At 49.9% G+C, this 19,701-nt stretch overlaps 2 protein-coding genes across 4 annotated transcripts in view; both read left to right on the top strand.

Moving 5' to 3' along the window:
- Window positions 1-7,499, top strand: part of MTMR14 (myotubularin related protein 14) — a 54,379-nt gene extending 46,880 nt beyond the window's left edge. For 2 of the 3 annotated variants that reach the window (XM_036738730.1, XM_036738731.1), the window contains exons 18-19: window positions 2,643-2,798; window positions 6,841-7,499. In XM_036738730.1, coding sequence (XP_036594625.1) covers window positions 2,643-2,798; window positions 6,841-7,021 — 337 coding nt within the window. In that variant the 3' untranslated portion in view covers window positions 7,022-7,499. The remainder of the gene's footprint in view (window positions 1-2,642; window positions 2,799-6,840) is intronic. The other variant, XM_036738733.1, reaches the window with a different exon arrangement.
- Window positions 7,500-8,746: 1,247 nt separating this feature from the next.
- On the top strand, window positions 8,747-17,893 carry CPNE9 (copine family member 9). Its single transcript, XM_036738484.1, has 21 exons — window positions 8,747-8,888; window positions 10,063-10,103; window positions 10,362-10,408; window positions 10,546-10,649; window positions 10,758-10,794; window positions 11,135-11,137; window positions 12,007-12,083; window positions 13,212-13,275; window positions 13,444-13,547; window positions 13,744-13,848; window positions 14,055-14,096; window positions 14,452-14,527; window positions 14,781-14,834; window positions 14,946-15,007; window positions 15,276-15,322; window positions 15,640-15,821; window positions 16,201-16,328; window positions 16,553-16,655; window positions 16,754-16,811; window positions 17,076-17,149; window positions 17,430-17,893. Exons 1-21 carry the CDS (start codon window positions 8,821-8,823, stop codon window positions 17,607-17,609), a joined length of 1,656 nt encoding a protein of 551 aa, XP_036594379.1. The 5' UTR covers window positions 8,747-8,820; the 3' UTR covers window positions 17,610-17,893.
- The last annotated feature ends 1,808 nt before the right edge of the window (window positions 17,894-19,701 follow it).

Raw genomic sequence — 19,701 nt, 5'->3', positions numbered from 1 at the left:
CCCTAATAATGAGAAAGATCTCATGAGTCACAAATATCATGTTTTTCTGTAGGAATGTAATGTCAATTTTTTCCCTTCATGGATTATACTCAGTTTTGCTGAGTAGGTGATTCTTGGTTTTAATCTGCTTCCAGTGTGAAGGGCATACTGTCCCAAGCTTCAGAGGTTTTGTGCAGCTGTTTTCAGCTGCCACAGCTGCCAGTGATTCAGTGCCCTGAAGGGCCTGCTCCTGGTTTGCTGGGGCCTAGTTTTCACTGGACTGCACTCCTCTCTCAGCCTGGTGCAAACAGACCTTCCTTTCCACCTTCCAGGTTGCCTTGGCTGGAGATTTGTTTCACTCTATTTTTTTATGGGTTCTGCTGCTCCAGAATTTGTTTAGAGTCTTTTTTTTTACAGGTATTTGGAGAGGTTTGGGGGGAGAGCCCCAGCATGTCCCTGCATTTACTCTGCCGTCTTGGCTCCACCCCTGTGTTCTTATTTTTAGCAACTAGCACTTCCCTCAAGAAGACTGAGGCTAACAAACCAACTTTGTTTCCAGATCTTCTATGATGGTGAAGGAGGAATGCTTGTATCAGAAAGCACTTAACCAAAGACTGACCCTTCTTTTAGCAGCACTGAAAACCAACCCAGCCACATTGGTGCTGGACTTCTTTACTTGGAGAAAAATCAGTGTTCTCAAGAAACTTATTGGCTTACAAAATTATGGCCGAAGTCCCTTGTCAAATCTCTGGCATCTGCCAAGTTTCTCAAAACCAAAGACTTGAGTGTTTTTTGTGACTCCATAGAGAATCACCATGATGAGCATACCTTCAGTTGGAGAATCATAGGGAATTGGTAGTAACAGAGCAGTCTTGCCACAGGGGTGGAGAAGATCTGTTAATTCTGCACCAGCTTAATGAAAGTTATATTTGAACTCTTACCTTTAGGTCTTGATCAGACAGTGTTCACTAGTTCCTCACTTGGCATGGATGTTTGTCTGTGCCAAATGGCCCAAATTTAGGTACTTTTCTGTTTAAGTGGATTTTTCTTTTCTTTTTCTTAATTTTTTTTTGTAATTACCTTACCTTTATTACCAGTGTCTAAAATTAGGCACTTCTGCCTCCTCAAAGATGGTGAACTGGTGTAGCATAGGTTGCCTGCCATATCAGGCTACAGAACATAGTATCTCCTAGCTTATTCTTAACAGCTGTCTCCCCAACCCTGCACAGATCACTTCTAGACCTGTGCGAAAGTAGAGTATTCCAGAACTGAGGCAGGTGTGTGTGTGTGTATACCAGGTGTAAGGGAATATATCCTTTCTCATTCGGGCTTCTGAATTGTTTTATGTTGTAAGTGGGTTCTGTGTTGCCAGCCTCTTAGGATTAGAATGGTCACAAGGAAAACACAGACTATCCATGTGACATTTATTCAGCAATTGTGGGCCAAGGGCAAATGCAACTCTGCCAAGCTTGTTCTCCATCCTTATTTCTGAGGCCCAGAAAACCTTTCCACAGTTCTTGTTCTCTTAGTATACAAGAGAACAGTATACATCAAAGAATCCCCTCTCTGGAGACCTGGAACTACATTGGTAAGGCTGGGCCCAGATGGCACAGACCTTGTTTGAATTCTGCCCATACATACCAGCCACACCTGCCTGCATTGGGTTTCACCTAGGAGGTAGATAGTAAAGAGGGCTGCCCTAGTGGTTTCAGTGAGGGGTAAACTGATCTGGGGAGGGGCTACTTGTTTATCGTAACAATCTTCTTCCTCTTCCCCTAGCTCCCCAAAATAAAGTTGTCTCTCAGCCTCCCTGATTAGGAATATCCTTGCAAATGGGCCAACCCAGATGCTGGGGTTACTGCTTCTAAATATGAACTAGCTTTTGGAAGGGCTGGTAGGTTGCCCGTGCAAACGAACAATAGTCAAGTCTTAGGAAGAACATCAAGTCATGTTTTCTGCCTTTCTTCTTTGTTTTCTTGGACACACAGAGGGAAGCATCCCTCTCTCAGTAGGATTTTCTGTGGGCCCTAAGTCTCTGGATCACTCCCATGCTCTTTGCCATATGGCTTCACACCTTGTGTCCAAGGATGGTGAAAACCATTCCTCAGGTGAAAAAGAGTTCAGCTTGCTTCCTTCTGATGCTGTTGAAAGATCTCCGAATCACAGAATGCCAGATCTCCCTCCTTGATTCTGCCTGAGTCTGTGATGTGCCATTCTGCTGCCAAATCAGCCAGGAGTTTCTCTGACTTGCTAGTGCAATCTTTTTCAGTCATCCAGTCAGGATGCCAGCCACCTCTTGTATCCATGTAGCCATTGATCTGGGCCTTGGTGTTTCTGCTTTCATGGGTGATCTGTCCTGTTATGTTCCACCAGGCTTCTCTATGTCAGAATCCCTTGCATGAGGCCTTTATTTAAGCCCTTCCTATACGATCAGCTTTCTCAGCTCTTACCCATCTGGCTTCTTTTCACTTTGATGGAGATATTATTGGACTTGCTCTGACCTTTCCAGAGCCTTGATGCCCAGAACTGATTTAACATTCTCCCCCTTGCTCTGTCTAACCTTGGCCACCCTGATGGGGCTTGGAAGAAGCAGGCATGTGACTGATTGGCACTGATTGCACCATCTCCCCTCTCTCTCTTTCTCTCTCGTTTCTCTGCCCCAGATCAGAGGACCACTCCTTGCCCGGATCCTCCATCTCTACAGACTATGGCAGCTGGCAGATGGTAACGGGCTGTGGCAGTATTCAGGAGCGGGCAGTCCTGACCACAGACTGCTGTCTCCCTTTCAGCTTCTCGGATGAGCTCCCTAACAGTTGTCTGTAAGTGCGTTGAGAAGGCAGGATGCTGCTATACCTGTGCTGGAGCTAGCGTATGTAGAAAGAGCTTATTTATCTGGGGATTCAGAAATTACCTGAATCTCACCTGCTTCTCAGCAAAGTGTGTTCTCTTCCTCACTCCTCTTTGGTACCTGCCTGCAAAGTGTTTTTGTGTAATGTTAAATTCCCCCTCCCAGCTTCTGAAGCCTATCAGCAGCCTTCTCAGTGGGGGTGTTCCCCAAGGGAAATTTCTGTAGGCTACAACTATAGAGAGTTCTATTTCTGTTCAAGCCTTTGCATGATAGAATCTTTTGAAGGAAAGGAATGTGGGAGAGTGAAGGCAAGCATGTGGCTTAGGCCAGACATGAGAGGAAGCTAATTTGGAGCTTGGGCTAGATGTTTTTTCCTGACTTGCAATTAGATTAATTTTGCCTCCAAATTCATATTTGGAGAAGACAGTCCAAGAAACATACTGGTTCTGTTATCTAGAACATAGGTCACTTAGTTTAAAGGGCCTAATGTTTCCAGACTCCTTATAGTTCCTGGATTTCGGGAGCCTAGGTAAGGCTGACCAAGAGCAGCAAAAATAACCTCCTCTTCCTAGTAGACCTCCTTATTAATTGGGAGTGTAGCTAGTGACTCTTATCTTTGGCACTTCGCTCACAGCAAAAACCTCTCTGATACTAAGGCTGTGGCAGTTGATCTGGAGCTTTTCTTAAGGTTGTATAGCTATTATAACCTGTCCTCATGCCACTGAGGGCTGAGCGTCTTCTAGAAGAGATTGTCTTCCTATTTGGGGAAGCTGGAAAAGGAAGCGTGATCTCTTAGCCAGCCTTATAGGCCCTTCCTGTCGCCAATTTGGCACTCACTCATCCAGTCACATCCCTTTGCCCTTCAAAGAAAGGGGTATCTGCTTAACTGCCGTGTCTTTGTAAGATTTAAATCTGTCCTGGGGAAGGCTTGGAAAGTCTTTGGAAAGACTTTTTCTGCCAGTGTATCAGTCTAACAAAGGAATCAGAGACCCTCTAGATGGCTGCCTTTTAGCCAACATTTTCCTCTTTTTCCTACCCCTACCTCTTTCAGGGGAGAGGAGCAGCTCCCCTGGTGTGTGGAGCAGGGGCTGCCCAGATGCTTGCTGATGGAAATGTCAGCAGAGAAAGGATTCCTCACTACCAGAAGATAGGCCTAGTAAGATTCTGGTCACTAGGAGTTTGCACCTTGCCCTAATTTAGGAGCTCATACTTTTAGAAGGGCTTGAGTCAGGTTGTTTTTGAGAGGCAAAAAGAAGTGGACATTTGGGGCTGCCCTCCAGCTACTGGACATGGAATTGTCCCGGAAGGAGAGTCAGCACATTTCCTCCATACCTTTAATAGGGGAGTCCTTTCCTAAGTCCTTCAGAGCTTTTCCTCTTCTGTAGCAGAATCTTGCAGCTGTTGAACAGAAAAGGGTCACCTCCAATTCAGCAGCCTTAAAAGGGGGGAAATCTTTGGAACTAACAGAAGGCATCTATGTACCTCAGATGAGATCTGGGGCTCTGGTCTTTAAAAACAAATAAGCCATTATTAATCTGCTTAAGCCTTTTAAAGGGAGTGCCTTGTTTCTTGACTAGAATAGAGCAGTTTCTGAGATTTCCTGAGGAAGTTATATAAAATTTTCTTTTCCCTATCCCAGTTTCTAAATGGAAGAGAATGCTCAGTAGTACTGTACTTTCCTCCCATGTTTGCCCTCAGTAAATTGTCAATAGACAGCCTGCTTCCTCTATCTTCGGGCTTTGTTTTCTGATTGGAGAGCTAATAGGCCTTGAGGTTTAAATGGGATGAGACACCTCATGAGTGCTCGGTGCGCATGAGACTTCTGTGATGAATCAAATGGAGACTGAACAATGACTACCTGGTTTGTCTTAGCCTGCCTTTTAAGAGGCTCGCGTGGCAGTTTCATCATTGACCTGCTGTGTATACTTGAGCAAACACTTAAAATTTGGTGGGAACAAGAAAAGTCATCCCCTTCTTGTCATATAGGAGGAGGACAAAAATAATACATGTGTGCGCACCTTTTGAAATTGTCATGGAATTGGGAGTAACCTTTTTCTACCTCTTCAGTAATGTGCTAAGTATCTTGCAGATAAGCCAATTTGCCCTAAGTGAGGCAGTTCTATGGGAGAGAGTTTCGATTCCTAAGTAGCCATCCACTGGAGGGGAAAAGTGCCTTTCAGAGTGTGTCTTAATTTGTCCTTGTTCTCTTCTTTCAGTACAGCTAGAAGTGCCAAGCAGTAGAGATTTTTCTCTTCTCATAACCTGGGCCTCTTTTTTCCTCCCTCACTGTAATGCCCATCTCAAACATCTTGAAACATGATCTGCCTGCCATCTTGTAGGGTGGGCACTCTTCTAGCTGGAGAGTTCCATTTATATGGAAGCTAGGACATAGCATGTGATTGCTTATAGTCTTTTCTCTTGGGTATTCTGTTTGCCAGGGCATAGTGTGTTGTTCCTAATTCCCTTATTTCTTCGTAGAAGGGACTTGAAAAGCTTGGTATTATTGTGATGAAATTTTCATATCCCCAGTGAGACGGTGCCTGAGGATGGAGTTTGCATATCACAAGCTGACGTAAAATGAAATTTCCATGCAAAGCTTGCTCTTTGTAGAAGTCTGAATTCTGGATACGTGTTTTACCCTCTTGAATTGGGAATGTGGTGATGAAAGAAGAACTGCCTGCTCTTCCATTAACAACAAGAAAGCTATACTCCTTCCTCCGAAGGGGCCTGCCTTGAGGCTGTCACAGGAAAGCCTGGAGACAGACAGAGGTGGCAGAAGCTTGCCTGTCATTCTCTTCAACCTTTGTACCAGCAGACTTGTGACCCGTACTTAATCCATCAGCCACATAGCAGCAGTGGCCTTATGAAAAGGCAGCCTCCAGATTTCTGCTGCCTTATCTCTTGATCTCAGTCCTTGGTAGCTGAGGATGATCTGTTTTTCCTCATCCTTCTGACAAATAAAAGGCCAGAACACAGGGCAGGAGAGTATTTAAGAGGCAGGTCTGATCTTAAGCAATTTGGTCTCTGCCTTCCTTACAGGGTGGTTGTGAGGAAACACAAATCTCGAATAAGGGAGAGGAGTTGTTGATGGTGCAATGTGTGAGCCTTAAATCATCGAGGTGGAATATGGACAGTCCTAGGCAAGCAGGGATATAAACTCTGTTCCTGCCTTGCCTCTTCCCCTTCTTCCCCCATCACCCTATCACCCAAAGTAATGGCTTCTTCTAGCCTTGAAATAACTACAGTTTGAGGATATAAGCCCCACCATCTGAGCCAGAAATGACTTGAGCACTGAATTGGAAAACCAGTTTTGTAGAGAAAGGTCAGTGTGCTAAAAGTACAGTGTGAATGCCCTGTTTCTAGAGGAGAGGGCTTGGAAAGCTGTCAGGAGCAGCCCTCAGGGGTCTGCAGGTAAATGCTCAGTAAGTACCCATAGCTAACTCAGTCTCTGCTGTGGGAAAGGGAATTGGTAACAATCCCAAATAATTCACAACATGAGGGTTATCCCAGGGGCCTTTGGACCTAGGTTTGGGGCAAATCCTGATACCTCCCATTGGTTGGGGTCCTGTGCCTTAGTCTTCTGGTGCCTAATATTTGTATTTATTTACCATGAGGTAAGAAGTCTTTTCCTGAATAAATAGCATCTCCTAAAGAAGAAACGATTGAGGTCCAGGGTCATACCAGCTCAAGAAGGCTGGAAAAGGATTGTGACCTAGGCCATTTGTCCCTAGTTTTTGTTAGTGCAGATCTGGGATGACTGTGAGAGACTTTATAGCAATTCCTTCCCCCTCAAGATATGGAAAAGAAGCCACCTAAAGTAGCTCATGTCCCACTTCTGCTGAAAGGTTGGGTAGTTGGGGGTGGCACTGAAGTAGGTGGATATGTATGCTTGGGCAGGGGGCACTGGTAGACAGGAAGAAACATTTTTCCTGATCACATGGATCCTCAAGTGTGACTGGCCCAGTATAATCTATATTCCTCTTTCCAACTCTTCCTCTCCCTGCCTCCTCCAGGTTTACTGCACCAACTGAACGGGAATCCAAGCTGGAAGAAGTCCGTTCAACCTTCCTGGCTACCTACAGCAGCACAGTGGGCCTCAAGTCAGTGACACCCAGCTCCTCGGGGGCCATCGGGGGCCTCCTTGAGCAGTTTGCACGGGGAGTAGGACTCAGAGTATCCAGCAGCACTCTGTGAAGCCCCTCCCCAGCTGAGCCACTGGAGGAATCAAAGCCATGAGAGCCCTGAAGTAGTGGGATTTCCCTCCAGATCCTCTTTTAGGGAGTCTCTTGCCACCATTTGGCAGCCCACAGGAATGTGCCCAAGCTGTGGGCTGTCTCTGCAAAACTGTAAACTTCTGACTGTGACCATTATCCTCTATTCCCTTTTTTTGGTCTTCCTTAGCCCTGTCTGCAAAGCCTACCTGCCCCCGCCCCCCCAACACACCTCTGGTTGTGTCCAGTCTCAGCCTGGCTGATCCCTTCACCACCGAAAACTGCAGTGCTCTGAGAAGCCCTGTAGAGGCAGCGTTTCTGGGAGGAGTCTCTTGGTTTTTATTGCTGGGGGGAGGGGACCGGGGAGGGGGGAGAGGTCATCTGCACTGAGAAGAAAATGATTGTGACACAAATAATAAAAATGTTGGAATCAAATACTTGACTTCAAGGGTTTTCCCCTCACCTTGTTCATGCTCCTGTTTTGCGGTAAGTCCCCCCTCATCCTTCCGCTTCCATCCTAGATTAACCACTAGCTGGCTTGGAGATCCCCAGCTGCCTCAGCCTTAGCATCGAGTTTAATTTGAATAAAACATTTGGACTTGGGAAGAGAAAAGAGAGCTCTTCCTGTTGAGGTGCAGCTGGAGAGCTCTGGGCAAGTGACTTTCCATCTCTGGGCCCCATATCCTCCCAGGTGAAACAAAAATGCTGAGCTAGATTGCTGAGACTCCTTCCACCTTTCATGTCCTGTCGTTTTCCTGACTCAACTGGGGAGTGTGTGCTGGGTGGGCAGGCCAGGACCTGGATCCCTTCTGATTTCCAGGATCACGATGCTGACTCCTCAAAACTGGCCTTCCTAAAGGAGGGGTGGGGGTGTGGGCGGAGACCTAGGACTGCCTAGGTGTGCTAGTGCCTGCCTTTGGGAACTTGGAGGAGCAACTAGGTTACAACTCCAGCACTGCCTAGAAAGGAAGCAAGGGCCTGTCCTAAGACTGAGGACTTGTGAAGTCTCTGCCACTAATTAAAAGTGTGGCTTTTGGCAAGTGCACTTCACCTGTGCCAATTTCCTCATCTGTAAGGAATTGGGAGAAACTTTCTCAGGTCCCTTCTAGCTCAACAATCCAGGAATCCCCCAGAGATGCAAAGATCACTAAGGAAAACCTAGACTTGATGCTGCCCAATGGGCATCTGTACCATTCAGTACCAGAGACAGCGTCTGGGACAGCTTTGCTCTGCAATTGCGGGAGGAGGGAAGAGGTGGGGCAGGATATCAAGTTGCCTCTTGGACCCTAGCAAAACCCCCGAGAAGGAGCTAGAGGGAGTCAGCGAGGTCACCGACCTTCGCAAGGACTTGGACTGCTGGATGGGGCGAGGGCTGTGCTAGCAAATTGATTAAAGTCTGGCCCCCGGGGAGAGCAACCTGCTCCTGTTCATTGAGGGAGAGGGTGTTCCCGGCCCTCCTCTGGGCGCCCCTGCGTGCATCCCCAGCTGGGGGGCTGGTACTCCAACGGGGCTCGGGGCTGCCTGCCGCGGGGCCGGGCGGGGCCTGTACTGCCATCTGGAGACCGCAGTGGCTTCCACAGGCACAGTCTGGGCGCGGGAGCGGGCGCAGCAGCAACGCGGGCGTGAGCGCATGCCGGGACTGACTGGAGTGAGCGCTGGGGTGGCCGCCTCCGCGCTGCCCCTGCACATGGCTCTGGCCCACGGGACCCTCTAGGCCCGCAGCGGGGGTCACCCAGAGCCCACGGGAGCTGTCTGTCCACCTCCTTCCCCCCGCTCCAAGCCATGTCGTTCACTGGAGCCTCAGACCGCAGCGTCCCGGCCACCAAGATCGAGATCACCGTGTCTTGCCGGTGAGCTGGGGGCCCTAATGCCTGTATGGGTGGGCTGGCAAGCGGGCAGGGGCAACTGTGAGGTTCCATGGTGGGGGGTGATAAGCTGAGTCTCTTTCCGAGCTGCAACTGGGAGAGAGAAAGGAGCTGGTTGGGGCGGAGAGAATAGAGAAGCCCAAGACAAGGGTATGGGCTGAGACGGAGAAGAGAAATCCAAGGGAAGGGGCTAGATGGAGAAAAGTAAGGGGATTAGGGTTGTGGGCAGGAAGAGGAGCAGAGGGAGAAGTGGCTGAGAGGAAAGATGGGGGTGGAGGAGACTCGAGGGGAAGGAAAGAGTAGAGGAGGAAGGGAGAGGAGCAAAGGGGTAAAGATGGGGGGAAGGAACTGAGGTCGGCAAAGGCTGGGGGAGACAAACAGGTAGGGTTAAGGAAGAGGAAGAGTGGATAGAGGCAGGGGAAGGAGCAGAAATGTAGGGGCTGAGCGGGAAGCAAAGGAGAATGGGGAGGGGCGGGAGAGAAAGCCCAGCTACAGAAAGGGGGGCAGAGAAAGTGGCGGGGAGAAGGAGAAAAAAGGGAGCGAGGATCATGAAGCAGCTGGCCGAGTTCCCAGTGCCTCTGGCGCTGCCTCTCTGCCTCCCCCGGATCTCGGGTTCAGGCTCTAACCCCCCCCCCCGCCCCAGCCCCTGGGGTATCTCAGGAATGGGGTCCCGAGGTGAATACAGAGCCTCTGGGTGGGAAATAAAGTGGGAGGCCCGAGGTGTGTTTAGGGCGAGGGCACGGATTGGGGGTGGTGGAAGGAGCCAAGAAAGGACTGGGGAAGAGAAAGTTGTAGACCCCGCCTCCGATCCCTGCTATCCAGAACCGTCTTTCCCACATCCCCAAGGCAGGCTCCAAGACAGCTGGGGTGTGGGTAAGAGGGGCTCCAAGGAACAGGAGCGCTGTCCAGGGTACTGAGGAAAGGGCGATGAAAGGGGCCAGAAACCCCAGAGTCTGGGGTCCCGCTCCCAAAGTACCGCTCCACCCTAAGACCCTTTGTGTGGTCAAGCCTCTCCATCCCATCACCACCACTACCATCACGCCTCTGGGGAGCCCCGGGGGAGGGAGAGAGCAGCTGACCCGCAACTAGTCTATCTCGGTCTTTTTCCCGTTGGTCTGTTCTTTTGTCTGTCTGCATGTCCATATACCTCTTTCTCCAGGAATCTGCTGGATCTCGACACCTTTTCCAAGTCCGACCCCAGTAGGCAGCTGGCCGAGATTGGGGGCAAAGGGGCAGGAGGAAGCGGATCCAAAATGGGGGGCGTGGGGGGAGGAGCCGAATTGGGGCGGGTCAGGATCAGGGTGGAGGGAAATGGGGTAGTGGGGGGAGGTCAAAAGGGGATGAGGACCATATGTGGAGGGGCCCTTATCCTAATGGCGCTCTGCCCACCGGGGTGGGGCGGTAAGAGGATCCCAGGTTGCTGGAGAGATGGGTAGAACTAACAGCCTGTCTCCGCAGTGGTGGTGCTGTTCACTCAAACTAGAGCCAGCCAGGAGTGGCGGGAGGTGAGTGTGTGGGCGTGAAGGCAAGAGGGTGTGAAGGAACTCCTCCCCACCCCTCACCTCTGAGGGACTGGCCCCGATACAACTGACAGATCGAGGCTTAACCCTTGGTTCCCACACACACGCCCCCCCCCCCCCAGTTCGGACGCACCGAGGTAATCGACAACACGCTGAACCCGGACTTCCTACGCAAATTTGTGCTGGATTACTTCTTTGAAGAGAAACAGAACCTACGCTTCGACGTGTGAGTATCCCGACCTAGAGCCGGCCCTCTGCCCCTCACCACTACCCCGGACCATCTCCCTCATCAGTCCAGCCAAATGAGCCTAGTTCCCCTTGACTTTCTCCCCAGGTACAATGTGGACTCCAAAACCAACATTTCCAAACCGGTGAGTGATGCCCGAGACCCCGCCCTTTGAACTCTCGTCCCCACTCCCAGCTTTCCTCCCCATGTCAGTTCCCCTCCTTTCTCTTTCTGGTCCTTCTTAGACCCCACTCCGTCCTTGCACCCCTTCAGGCTGTAGGACCTGAGGTTCTATACCATGAGACTCCTCAAGGTTCCCACCTCTATCCTGGCCCATCGCTGGTTCTCTCTCCTCTCCTCTGGGCTGGACAGGGCCCTGCCAACCCAGACACTGGGTGACTCTGTTGGCCCCATGTACCCCTGTTCACTACCCCCGTTCACTACCGGTGTTTCCTTTTTCCTCTGCTGCTGCTGGGACCCTGCAGAAGGTGAGGATTAACAGAGCCTGGGGTCCCAAAGGGAACGGGGGACAGATTTTTCCCTGGGATCACCCTTTCCAACCAGCTGCTCCTATCTCTCACCCTTGGCCAAGGTCTCCAGAGCAAAACCTGGCCTTGGTATTCCTGGAGCTTGTCACTCCTTGCTCAAAGCACCCTTTTGGCTTTCCTTTCCACATCTGTCAAACGTGGGGTTGTGGCAACTCCATGAGAGCTGCCCAAACTAATTTGGCTAGGGGTACACATGTGACCCCCAACTGTATTCCTGGAATCCCCAAATGCTGCTCCCTGGAGGCGTTCCAGAGACATGGGGACAAAAGCCAGGCAATTAAGCCTATTTCCATACAGGTCAGCTGCTGTATGTAGTACCTATTAGGGACAATATTTTATTTTCGAGGCAGCTTGGTGTCTCCCAGGTTTAAGTAATGACACATCCTAGCTTTGGTAAGGGGGGCAAGTCACTTATCTTTGTCCCCACTCCAGGAAACTATCTAAGCCTATAAAGTTACAAAGAATGTGCTGTTAGAGGGAAAACATTTCCAAAACTGCATTTTCCTCACAGAACACCAGGGTTCCTCAAAACAGTCTGGGAAATACTGAACTCAATTATTTCCAAGGTCCCATCCAGCTCTGACTTGGTGATTCCAGGATTCTCTAAAAGGTCCCAGCTGTTGGGACTGACCCAACCTGCAGGAACTAGTAGTTGGGCACCACCAGAAAGGGGACCCAACTCCAGCCCTCAACACTCACTTCTTCCTCCAGAAGTCCTCGATCCATTTCCCTTTCTCCTCCTGGCTTTTCTAGTCCTGAGAATCAAAGGCATACTTCACATTGACCTTGAATCTATGTCCTTTCTACAGGATTTCTTGGGACAGGCATTCCTAGCATTGGGAGAAGTGATTGGAGGGCAGGGCAGTCGTGTGGAACGACCACTCACGTAAGCCCAGCCCTGTGGAATGGGGAGGGTAAAATCTGCATGCTCTAGGAACCCTGGGCCTGGGTCCTCTGTTGTTATTATCTAAGAGTGGGCCAGCGAGCAGGGAAAGGTTTGTGACAAGGGAGACAGTTCAGTTCCACCAAAGAAAATCTAAACACCTCCTCCTCCCTGCTCTTCATTCTGGTCTTTTATAGTCTGCTGTCAACCAACCTTTCCAGATTACTCCCTTACAGAAACTCTGCTCCAGCCTATGTTCCACTTGTCCCCTGAACTCATGACAAGCTTTTCCATCTTTACACCTTTGTCCATGCCATCACCCCCAGCCTGGAATAAGCTCTAGCCTTCTTCATAAATTCTACCCATTCCTTGAAGACCAACTCAAGCCCTACCTATTCCATGAAGCCTGTCCACATTGCTGAAGCCCTCAATGATCTCTCCCTTCCTTGAACTGTCCTAGCCCTCCTACAACCCAAGGTGACCCCATCCCATCTCCAATGGGCCATTAAGAAACCCAAAAGCTCTTAGACCTTAGCCACTTGTTACTTGATCAACCTGAGGCAAATCACTTTAGTTTAGCCCATATCTTCTGCTGTAAAATATGAGATTTGGACTAGATGGCGACTCATAATGTTTTCTCCAGCAATAAATTTGGATCCTATGACCCAGGGAGACTTAAAGGAACCATGACATGACCCAACCATTTTAAGGGCTGTCATATGGAGAAGAGATTATTCTTATTCTGGCCTGACCACAGAGAACAGAACTACCAATGAGGAGAAATTATAGGAAGACTGGTTTTGGCTCAAGCTATGAAAGAATTTCTTAACAACTGGCGCTTCCCAATAGAATGGGAAGACTTGGAAGGTGGCGGATTGCTCATTATTGGCAATAATTAAGCAATATGGGCTAGGACTTGTTTGGTATGTGTTAAAGAGAATTGGGCTAAAGATGGGGCCCCTTCCAGCTCAGAGAAACTGACCCCACAATAGGAAGGAGCTCCTGAGGAGTGACATGAATCGATTCAAAGGAGTTGGCCCATTTGCTCATCTCTCAGAATGGTCCCCTCTCCCTTCCTCACACATAACCCTCCACTTCCGACTCTGATCAAAGCTTCGTTTCCGTGTCTAGAGGTGTCCCTGGGAAAAAGTGTGGAACCATTCTGCTGACTGCAGAGGAGCTCAGTAACTGCCGGGTCAGTAGTTCATCCTTCTGCTTCCTATCTTTTGTTTGCCTTCCCTCCTGTGGCCCTTCCTAGCCCTGTTATCCCAGCTTCCCTCCCGTCCCTTTAAAGGATGCAAAACAGCAGGTGTCTGGGGGCAAATCGTGCTCCCCTTCCCCCAGCTCTGTCTCCCATTCCCAGGACATTGCCACAATGCAGCTCTGTGCCAACAAGCTGGACAAGAAGGATTTCTTTGGGAAGTCTGATCCTTTCCTCGTCTTCTACCGGAGCAATGAGGATGGCACGTGAGTTGCCCACCATGGCCAAGGAACAGAGTCAGGGATGGAAGCTCCAAATCCCCCTTTTACCTGAGTGCAAAGAGAATCAAGGCCCATTGTCCACTCATCATCAGGGCCCCAGCTTGTGTCATTCCCTACATCCCAGGAGCCCTGGGCCTCCCTTGGGTCCAGCTCCACCTCTAGTGTGTCATTTCCCACACAGATTCACTATTTGCCATAAGACTGAGGTAGTGAAGAACACACTGAATCCTGTGTGGCAACCCTTCACCATCCCTGTGCGGGCACTATGCAATGGAGACTACGACAGGTGGGGCCACTGCCCATGGCCTATGCAGGAGAGATGGAGGGAAAGGGTTGAGGGGTAGGGAGGGGCTGGGTGGTGGGCTGCTTCAGTCCAATATGGAGGCACCAATCTCTCTCAAAGGGAAGTGGGTTCTAGACCTCAAGGTTGGAAGGAAGGGGATTTTGCCCAAGAGAAACCTCCTGAATCACACAAATTCTTCTGTGTTTTAGGACTGTGAAGATAGATGTATATGACTGGGACCGGGATGGAAGGTGAAGTTAGCCCATGTTCCTTCTTCCCAAATATAAATATTCAAATATAAAAGCAAAAAGTTTCCCATCTGTTATCTCATTCGATGCTCACCATGGCCCAGTGAGGTTATCATCACTCTCATCTGACAGATTAGAAGACTGAGACCCAAGAAGGTTACCTGACCACATTTTCTAACTCCTAGGCCAATATTTTTCCAACATACTATGCTGCCTTTTCATTTGCCTTCCCATTAACTGAAATTCTTTTCTCCTGGGAGACTTGTTCTTGAAACCCAGAGGCTGGGGAGTCATGGAAGGGCTTGGACCCTGACAGAGTGAGCCTCCCCACCCAATCCTGGTTCATCTCTTGTTGCAGCCATGACTTCATTGGGGAATTTACCACGAGTTACAGGGAGCTAACAAAGGCCCAAAGCCAGTTCACAGTGTATGAGGTGAGATGCTCCCACTGCAGACTGGGGACAGCCCAGAATCTGGCAATAGTTCTGTGATTCCCCCACCCCCACACATACAACTTGATCTTGTCCTCTGTCTTCATCTCATGTCTCCCTCTCCCCATCTCTTCCATTGCTCCTCTCCCCCTTCTACCACTGACATCCTTGGCCCATCACTGATTCCCCTGAGCCAGTCTGATTGGTGGCATGTGCACATTCCAATCCAATTTCTATTTGCCTACCCCCATCACAGGTTCTCAACCCTAGGAAGAAATGTAAGAAAAAGAAATATGTCAATTCAGGGACGGTGAGTGCTATCTGGAGCTCTACCACTGGTCATCCCTTTCCTCTTCCTCTTCCTGTAACACCCCCTTCTCCTCCTTCATACCATCCCTAGACCTTTCTTTCTTCTTCCCAGGTTACACTGCTCTCCTTCACTGTGGATTCGGAATTCACTTTTGTGGATTATATCAAGGGCGGGTGAGTCACTGCTCCTGGGGTAGCTGCATGGTACTGCCCCCAGGAGAAAAAGTCTTGGGGCTTTTCTCCCATAAGGATAGATCCAACCACCCTCTTCCAGTGCCAGGGCTCCCTTAGGACCTAGGCCAAACCAACAGTCTCCTAAAATGGTACCCATAGCTTGGCTATGTAACATCTGCATAATGTGTGTGGGGAAGGGGGCATGGCAAAACCTGGAAAGGGAAGCCAGTCGACTCATAGCTTCCTCTTCCCCCTGTCCTTCCAACAGGACACAGCTCAACTTCACGGTGGCCATAGACTTCACGGCCTCCAATGGTGAGTATTGGGATGAAAGGGGGAATTTTGGAGGGACCAGCAGGGCTCATCCTCCACCCATTTGGCTGGAAGAGCCTGACCCACTGCCCACTGTGCAGTCTTAAAAGAGGATCTTAAAGGATGATTCTTTCCATCTCTTCCATCTTCACCACCACCACTGCCCCCCAAGAGGCCCAAAAGAAAGGCTTAGCAAGATCCTTTCCATCCCTTCCATCTCCCTCCCTCCCACCCCCCACCCCCTGAGAGGCCCAATGGGAGGGACTTAGCAGGGGGCCAGAATGTGTGACTGTGGACCTGGGGATGCTATGTCCTGACAGGGAACCCACTGCAGCCCACATCTCTACACTACATGAGCCCCTACCAACTCAGTGCTTATGCCATGGCACTCAAGGCTGTGGGAGAAATCATCCAGGACTACGACAGCGACAAGCTCTTCCCTGCCTATGGTTTTGGAGCCAAGGTGCCCCCCGAGGGACGCATCTCCCACCAGTTCCCTCTGGTATGGGCTAGGAGGACCTGAGCAAGGGCCCTCTGGCCCCCTGGCCTCTTCCCCCAGGTGACGACTAGGATTGCATGCTGCCCCCCTTTGCCATAGGACCAGAGCTGGAAGGGACACTGGAGGCCACTGAGTCTGACCCCCTCATTTTGCTGATGAGGAAAACTTGGGAACAACAAAGGCTAAGTGATCTGTCCAAGACTGCCCTTCCTTCCCCTTCCCCCAAGGCCCAGCCAGGGGCCTAAGCCTTGGAGGTCTAGCTGCCACAGCCTTTCTGGACCCCAGAGAGGCAAGGTCCCATCGCCCCACAGTATTACCTCTCCCAGCGATCCACAAGAGTGACCTTCTTGAGCTAAGCCTCCCCTGGCATTTTCACTGGCAGAACAACAACTCTGAGGACCCAAACTGCGCGGGCATTGAGGGTGTCCTGGAGAGTTACTTCCAGAGCCTTCGGACTGTCCAGCTCTATGGTCCCACCTACTTTGCACCAGTTATTAACCAGGTGGCCCGGTATGCAAGGGGAGGCCGGGGATGGGGACTGGGGAAGGAGCAGTGGGTGGGCAAAGGAGCAGCTGGGGAATGCTGACTCCTGGAGGCAACATGGTGGGCAGTGGGAAGAGAATTCTTAGGAGTTAGGGGGTAGGAGGAGGATTGTGGAGATGAGTGGGGATCCCCAAGGTCTTGTCTAAGGCCAGCATTCTGTGACAGTGACTCTGCACTCTACTCTAACTCAGGGCTGCGGCCAAGGTCTCTGACGGCTCCCAGTATTATGTGCTGCTCATCATCACAGATGGGGTGATCTCAGACATGACACAGACCAAGGAGGCCATTGTCAGTGTGAGTTGGGGAAAAGAAAGAATGATTCGGAAAGGGGTGGGGTTTCTCTTCAGTTTGCTCCCTCTCCTAATGGCCTACCCCGCCTCAATTCCCTGTAGGCCTCCTCCTTGCCCATGTCCATCATCATTGTCGGGGTGGGGCCAGCCATGTTTGAAGGTGAGTATGGGGGGAGAGGCAGGCTGGAGTAGGTGGGGAGGGGGAGGGAGTGGGAGTGTCCAGGCAACGTGTTCCACAGTCATGAAGGGAGGCCATGAAGATACAGAGCCATTCTTTGGGACCAGCCAGTGGCTCTCCCAAAATGAAAAGGGGTAGAGGCTGGGGCTGGTCTGGGCCTCAACTTTGTGAGACCCTAGCCAAGGCTGGGGATGATGGGGAGGAGCCACCCCAGCCCCAGTGAGAAGAGGGATGTCTTTTGTCTAGCGATGGAAGAACTCGATGGCGATGATGTCCGTGTGTCCTCTCGTGGGCGCTATGCAGAGAGGGACATTGTACAGGTAGGTCCAGGCAGTGCATCATGATGCATGTGTATTTGTGCAGAGGAGCGAGGCATGGAGAGAGCTAAACCCACCTCCTTTCCTCCCTCCCCCACCCTGCTCATCCCCTCACCTCCTTTATTTGACTCTTCACTGTCTCCATGGCCAAGCCTGCCCTTCCCCTTGCCTATAATGGTCCCAAATTCTCATCCTCCTAATGATTTCACCCTATCATCTTTCCTCCTCTCTGTCTAACATGCCCACCTTCTTTCCCCATCACCACTCCTACCTTCTATTCTAGTTTGTCCCATTCCGAGACTACATTGACCGCTCTGGGAACCAGGTGCTGAGCATGGCGAGATTGGCAAAAGATGTGCTGGCTGAGATCCCGGAACAACTGCTGTCTTACATGCGCACCCATGATATCCAGCCTCGGCCTGCCCCCAATGCCAACCCAAGCCCCACCTCCTTGCAGCCTTGAGGGGCTGGCCTGCCTGCCCTATCGCTTCCTGCATAGTCACTTAGAAGGCTGGAGTGAGCTGGGCTGGGCCCAGCTCCAGATCCCAGAGCTGAAAGGGTCAGCCTCATATCAAGCTGCCCTCAGAGAAACCTGCCTCCAGATGGTGGGTGGGGATGACTGAGAAAGGCATGCCACACCCTTCCCCCAATCCCAACCCATGCCAAGCAAGAAGGGTCCTGTGCCCTCAGCTGAGTCCAGCTACCACCAAGTCCTTATGCCAATAATAAAGCTGAGCTTTACCCTCACACCTGTCTCCTAAGCTTGGTGGGCAGGGGGAAGGGTCCAACTAGGAAGCTGAATCTGGAGGCCCGGGAATTGGGTGCTGCAGCAGCAGATATTGACTAAATTATCAGATGGGAATCTGGGAAGGAGAAACCAAGTTTCCTTGGGAATTGGGAGCTAAGGAACGATAAGGGTTAGAATCAAATAGATCTCATTTTGAAAATCAAAAAGATCCCAGACTGCCCTGGGGGGAGAATCGTTAGTTACTTCTCTATACTTGGCATGTGAAACAGGATATTTCCTCTTCTAGTAAACTGCAAATGGGTGCCCAAGTCTAGCCCCCATTAGCTCTGTTAAACCTAGGCAAAGAGATCACTTCTGCCCCTCCATCTTCTCCATTCCATTCCTCTTGTTTTATAAGGCTTAGCCACCCAAAGGGAAGAACCTACCTCTAGCAGATCCTAAGAAATGAGTTGGTCTGGCCCCTATGTATGTGTAGTGGGGGGGTGGGGGCAGGACAGGAAGAAGTAAGGTTAGAAATGGGGGTAGAAAGGGAGGGCTGGTACTGGCCCTAACCACAACCCAAACGGAACCAGAAATCAGAATAGAGCAAGTTGAGTAAACAGGGCCATCTCAATAGCACAGGTCACTTCTTACACTGAACCCATGCCTATCTCCTCCCCCATTACACACATACATACATTTCATCCAGGTAAAATAAAGTTCAAATGAACTTTCTTGGCAGCCTAGGTGGAAAAATAAGGGGATTCTAAGGGAGAAGAATACACATGTAGCCTATGAGCTGATTGTATCCGTGAAGACCCAGGGCCCTAACACTCCAGATGGTTCATTTTCTGCCAAAAAAAAAAAAAAAAAAGCTTTCCTCCCATCCTTAAAGCAGCATCTGCATAAATTCTGGAGGGTCTGGGGGATAGCACTTCTCCATCCCATGTTCCCAAGCACAGCAGGGTAGAAGATAATAGCACCAATCACTAATCCTAGGGGACCGTGTCCCCCCCCCCCATTCCTTCCCTCCTCATTAAACCTGTACCATAAGGTGATGGGGAGTACAAAATCACAATAAACTGTTCCTGCCCTCAAGAAGCTCCATTCTTCTCCATACATACAGATAAATAAACATAAGATAATATGAGGAGAAAAAGAACCATGAAGGAAGCCCAGGATCCTAAGAAGAAGAGAGTGCATTCCAGGGCAAGAGGGAGAGCCTATGCCAAGTCATAGGAATAAGAGAATTCTGAATGCAGAATGCATAAAGAGAAGTATTGTGAACAGTCTGGAAGGTTAGGATGGAGACATATCGTAAAGGCCTAAATGCTGCACAAAAGAGTTTAGAGTTTATCCTATTGGTCATAGGGAGCCAAAGAAGATTTTTGAGCAGGAAAGGGATATGGTCAGACCCATGCTTTAGGAAAATTACTCTGATATGGAGAGTAGATTGGAGGAAGGAAGAGTTGGAAATGGGAAGACCAATGTGGAGGTGATTAGAGTAGTTCACGCAGGAGGTGAGAAAGGCTTGAACTTGAATGATAATTAAATGATCAAAAGAAGGGGTAAAAGGTGATGGATATTGTGGAGACAAAACTAAAAGAGTAGACAGCTGAATGGACATGGCATAGGGAAGAATGAAATGTAGAGGCCCCCAATAACTAAGGAAGTGTGGAAGAGGGAAAGGGCCAAGAAGAAAGGTTAAATTCAGTTTCGAACATACTGAGGGGTCTTCCAGAAGCATAATGACAAGAATAATAACTAGCATTCACATAGCATTTTATATCAAAAAAATTTAATACAACAACCCTGTGAAGCATGTGCT

This window comes from Trichosurus vulpecula, chromosome 9 (genome assembly GCF_011100635.1).
Source record: "Trichosurus vulpecula isolate mTriVul1 chromosome 9, mTriVul1.pri, whole genome shotgun sequence".
Classification (NCBI taxonomy): domain Eukaryota; kingdom Metazoa; phylum Chordata; class Mammalia; order Diprotodontia; family Phalangeridae; genus Trichosurus; species Trichosurus vulpecula.
Note: the sequence above shows the minus strand (reverse complement) of the source record. Positions and strands in the feature narration are given on the sequence as shown.

Excerpts from the sequence above, each read along its gene's own strand:
- CPNE9 (XM_036738484.1), top strand. The coding sequence starts at position 8,821 with ATGTCGTTCACTGGAGCCTCAGACCGCAGCGTCCCGGCCACCAAGATC. Across the intron at positions 13,276-13,443 it reads AGGAGCTCAGTAACTGCCGG|GACATTGCCACAATGCAGCT; the intron begins GTCAGTAGTTCA and ends TCCCATTCCCAG. Across the intron at positions 14,097-14,451 it reads GACTGGGACCGGGATGGAAG|CCATGACTTCATTGGGGAAT; the intron begins GTGAAGTTAGCC and ends CTCTTGTTGCAG.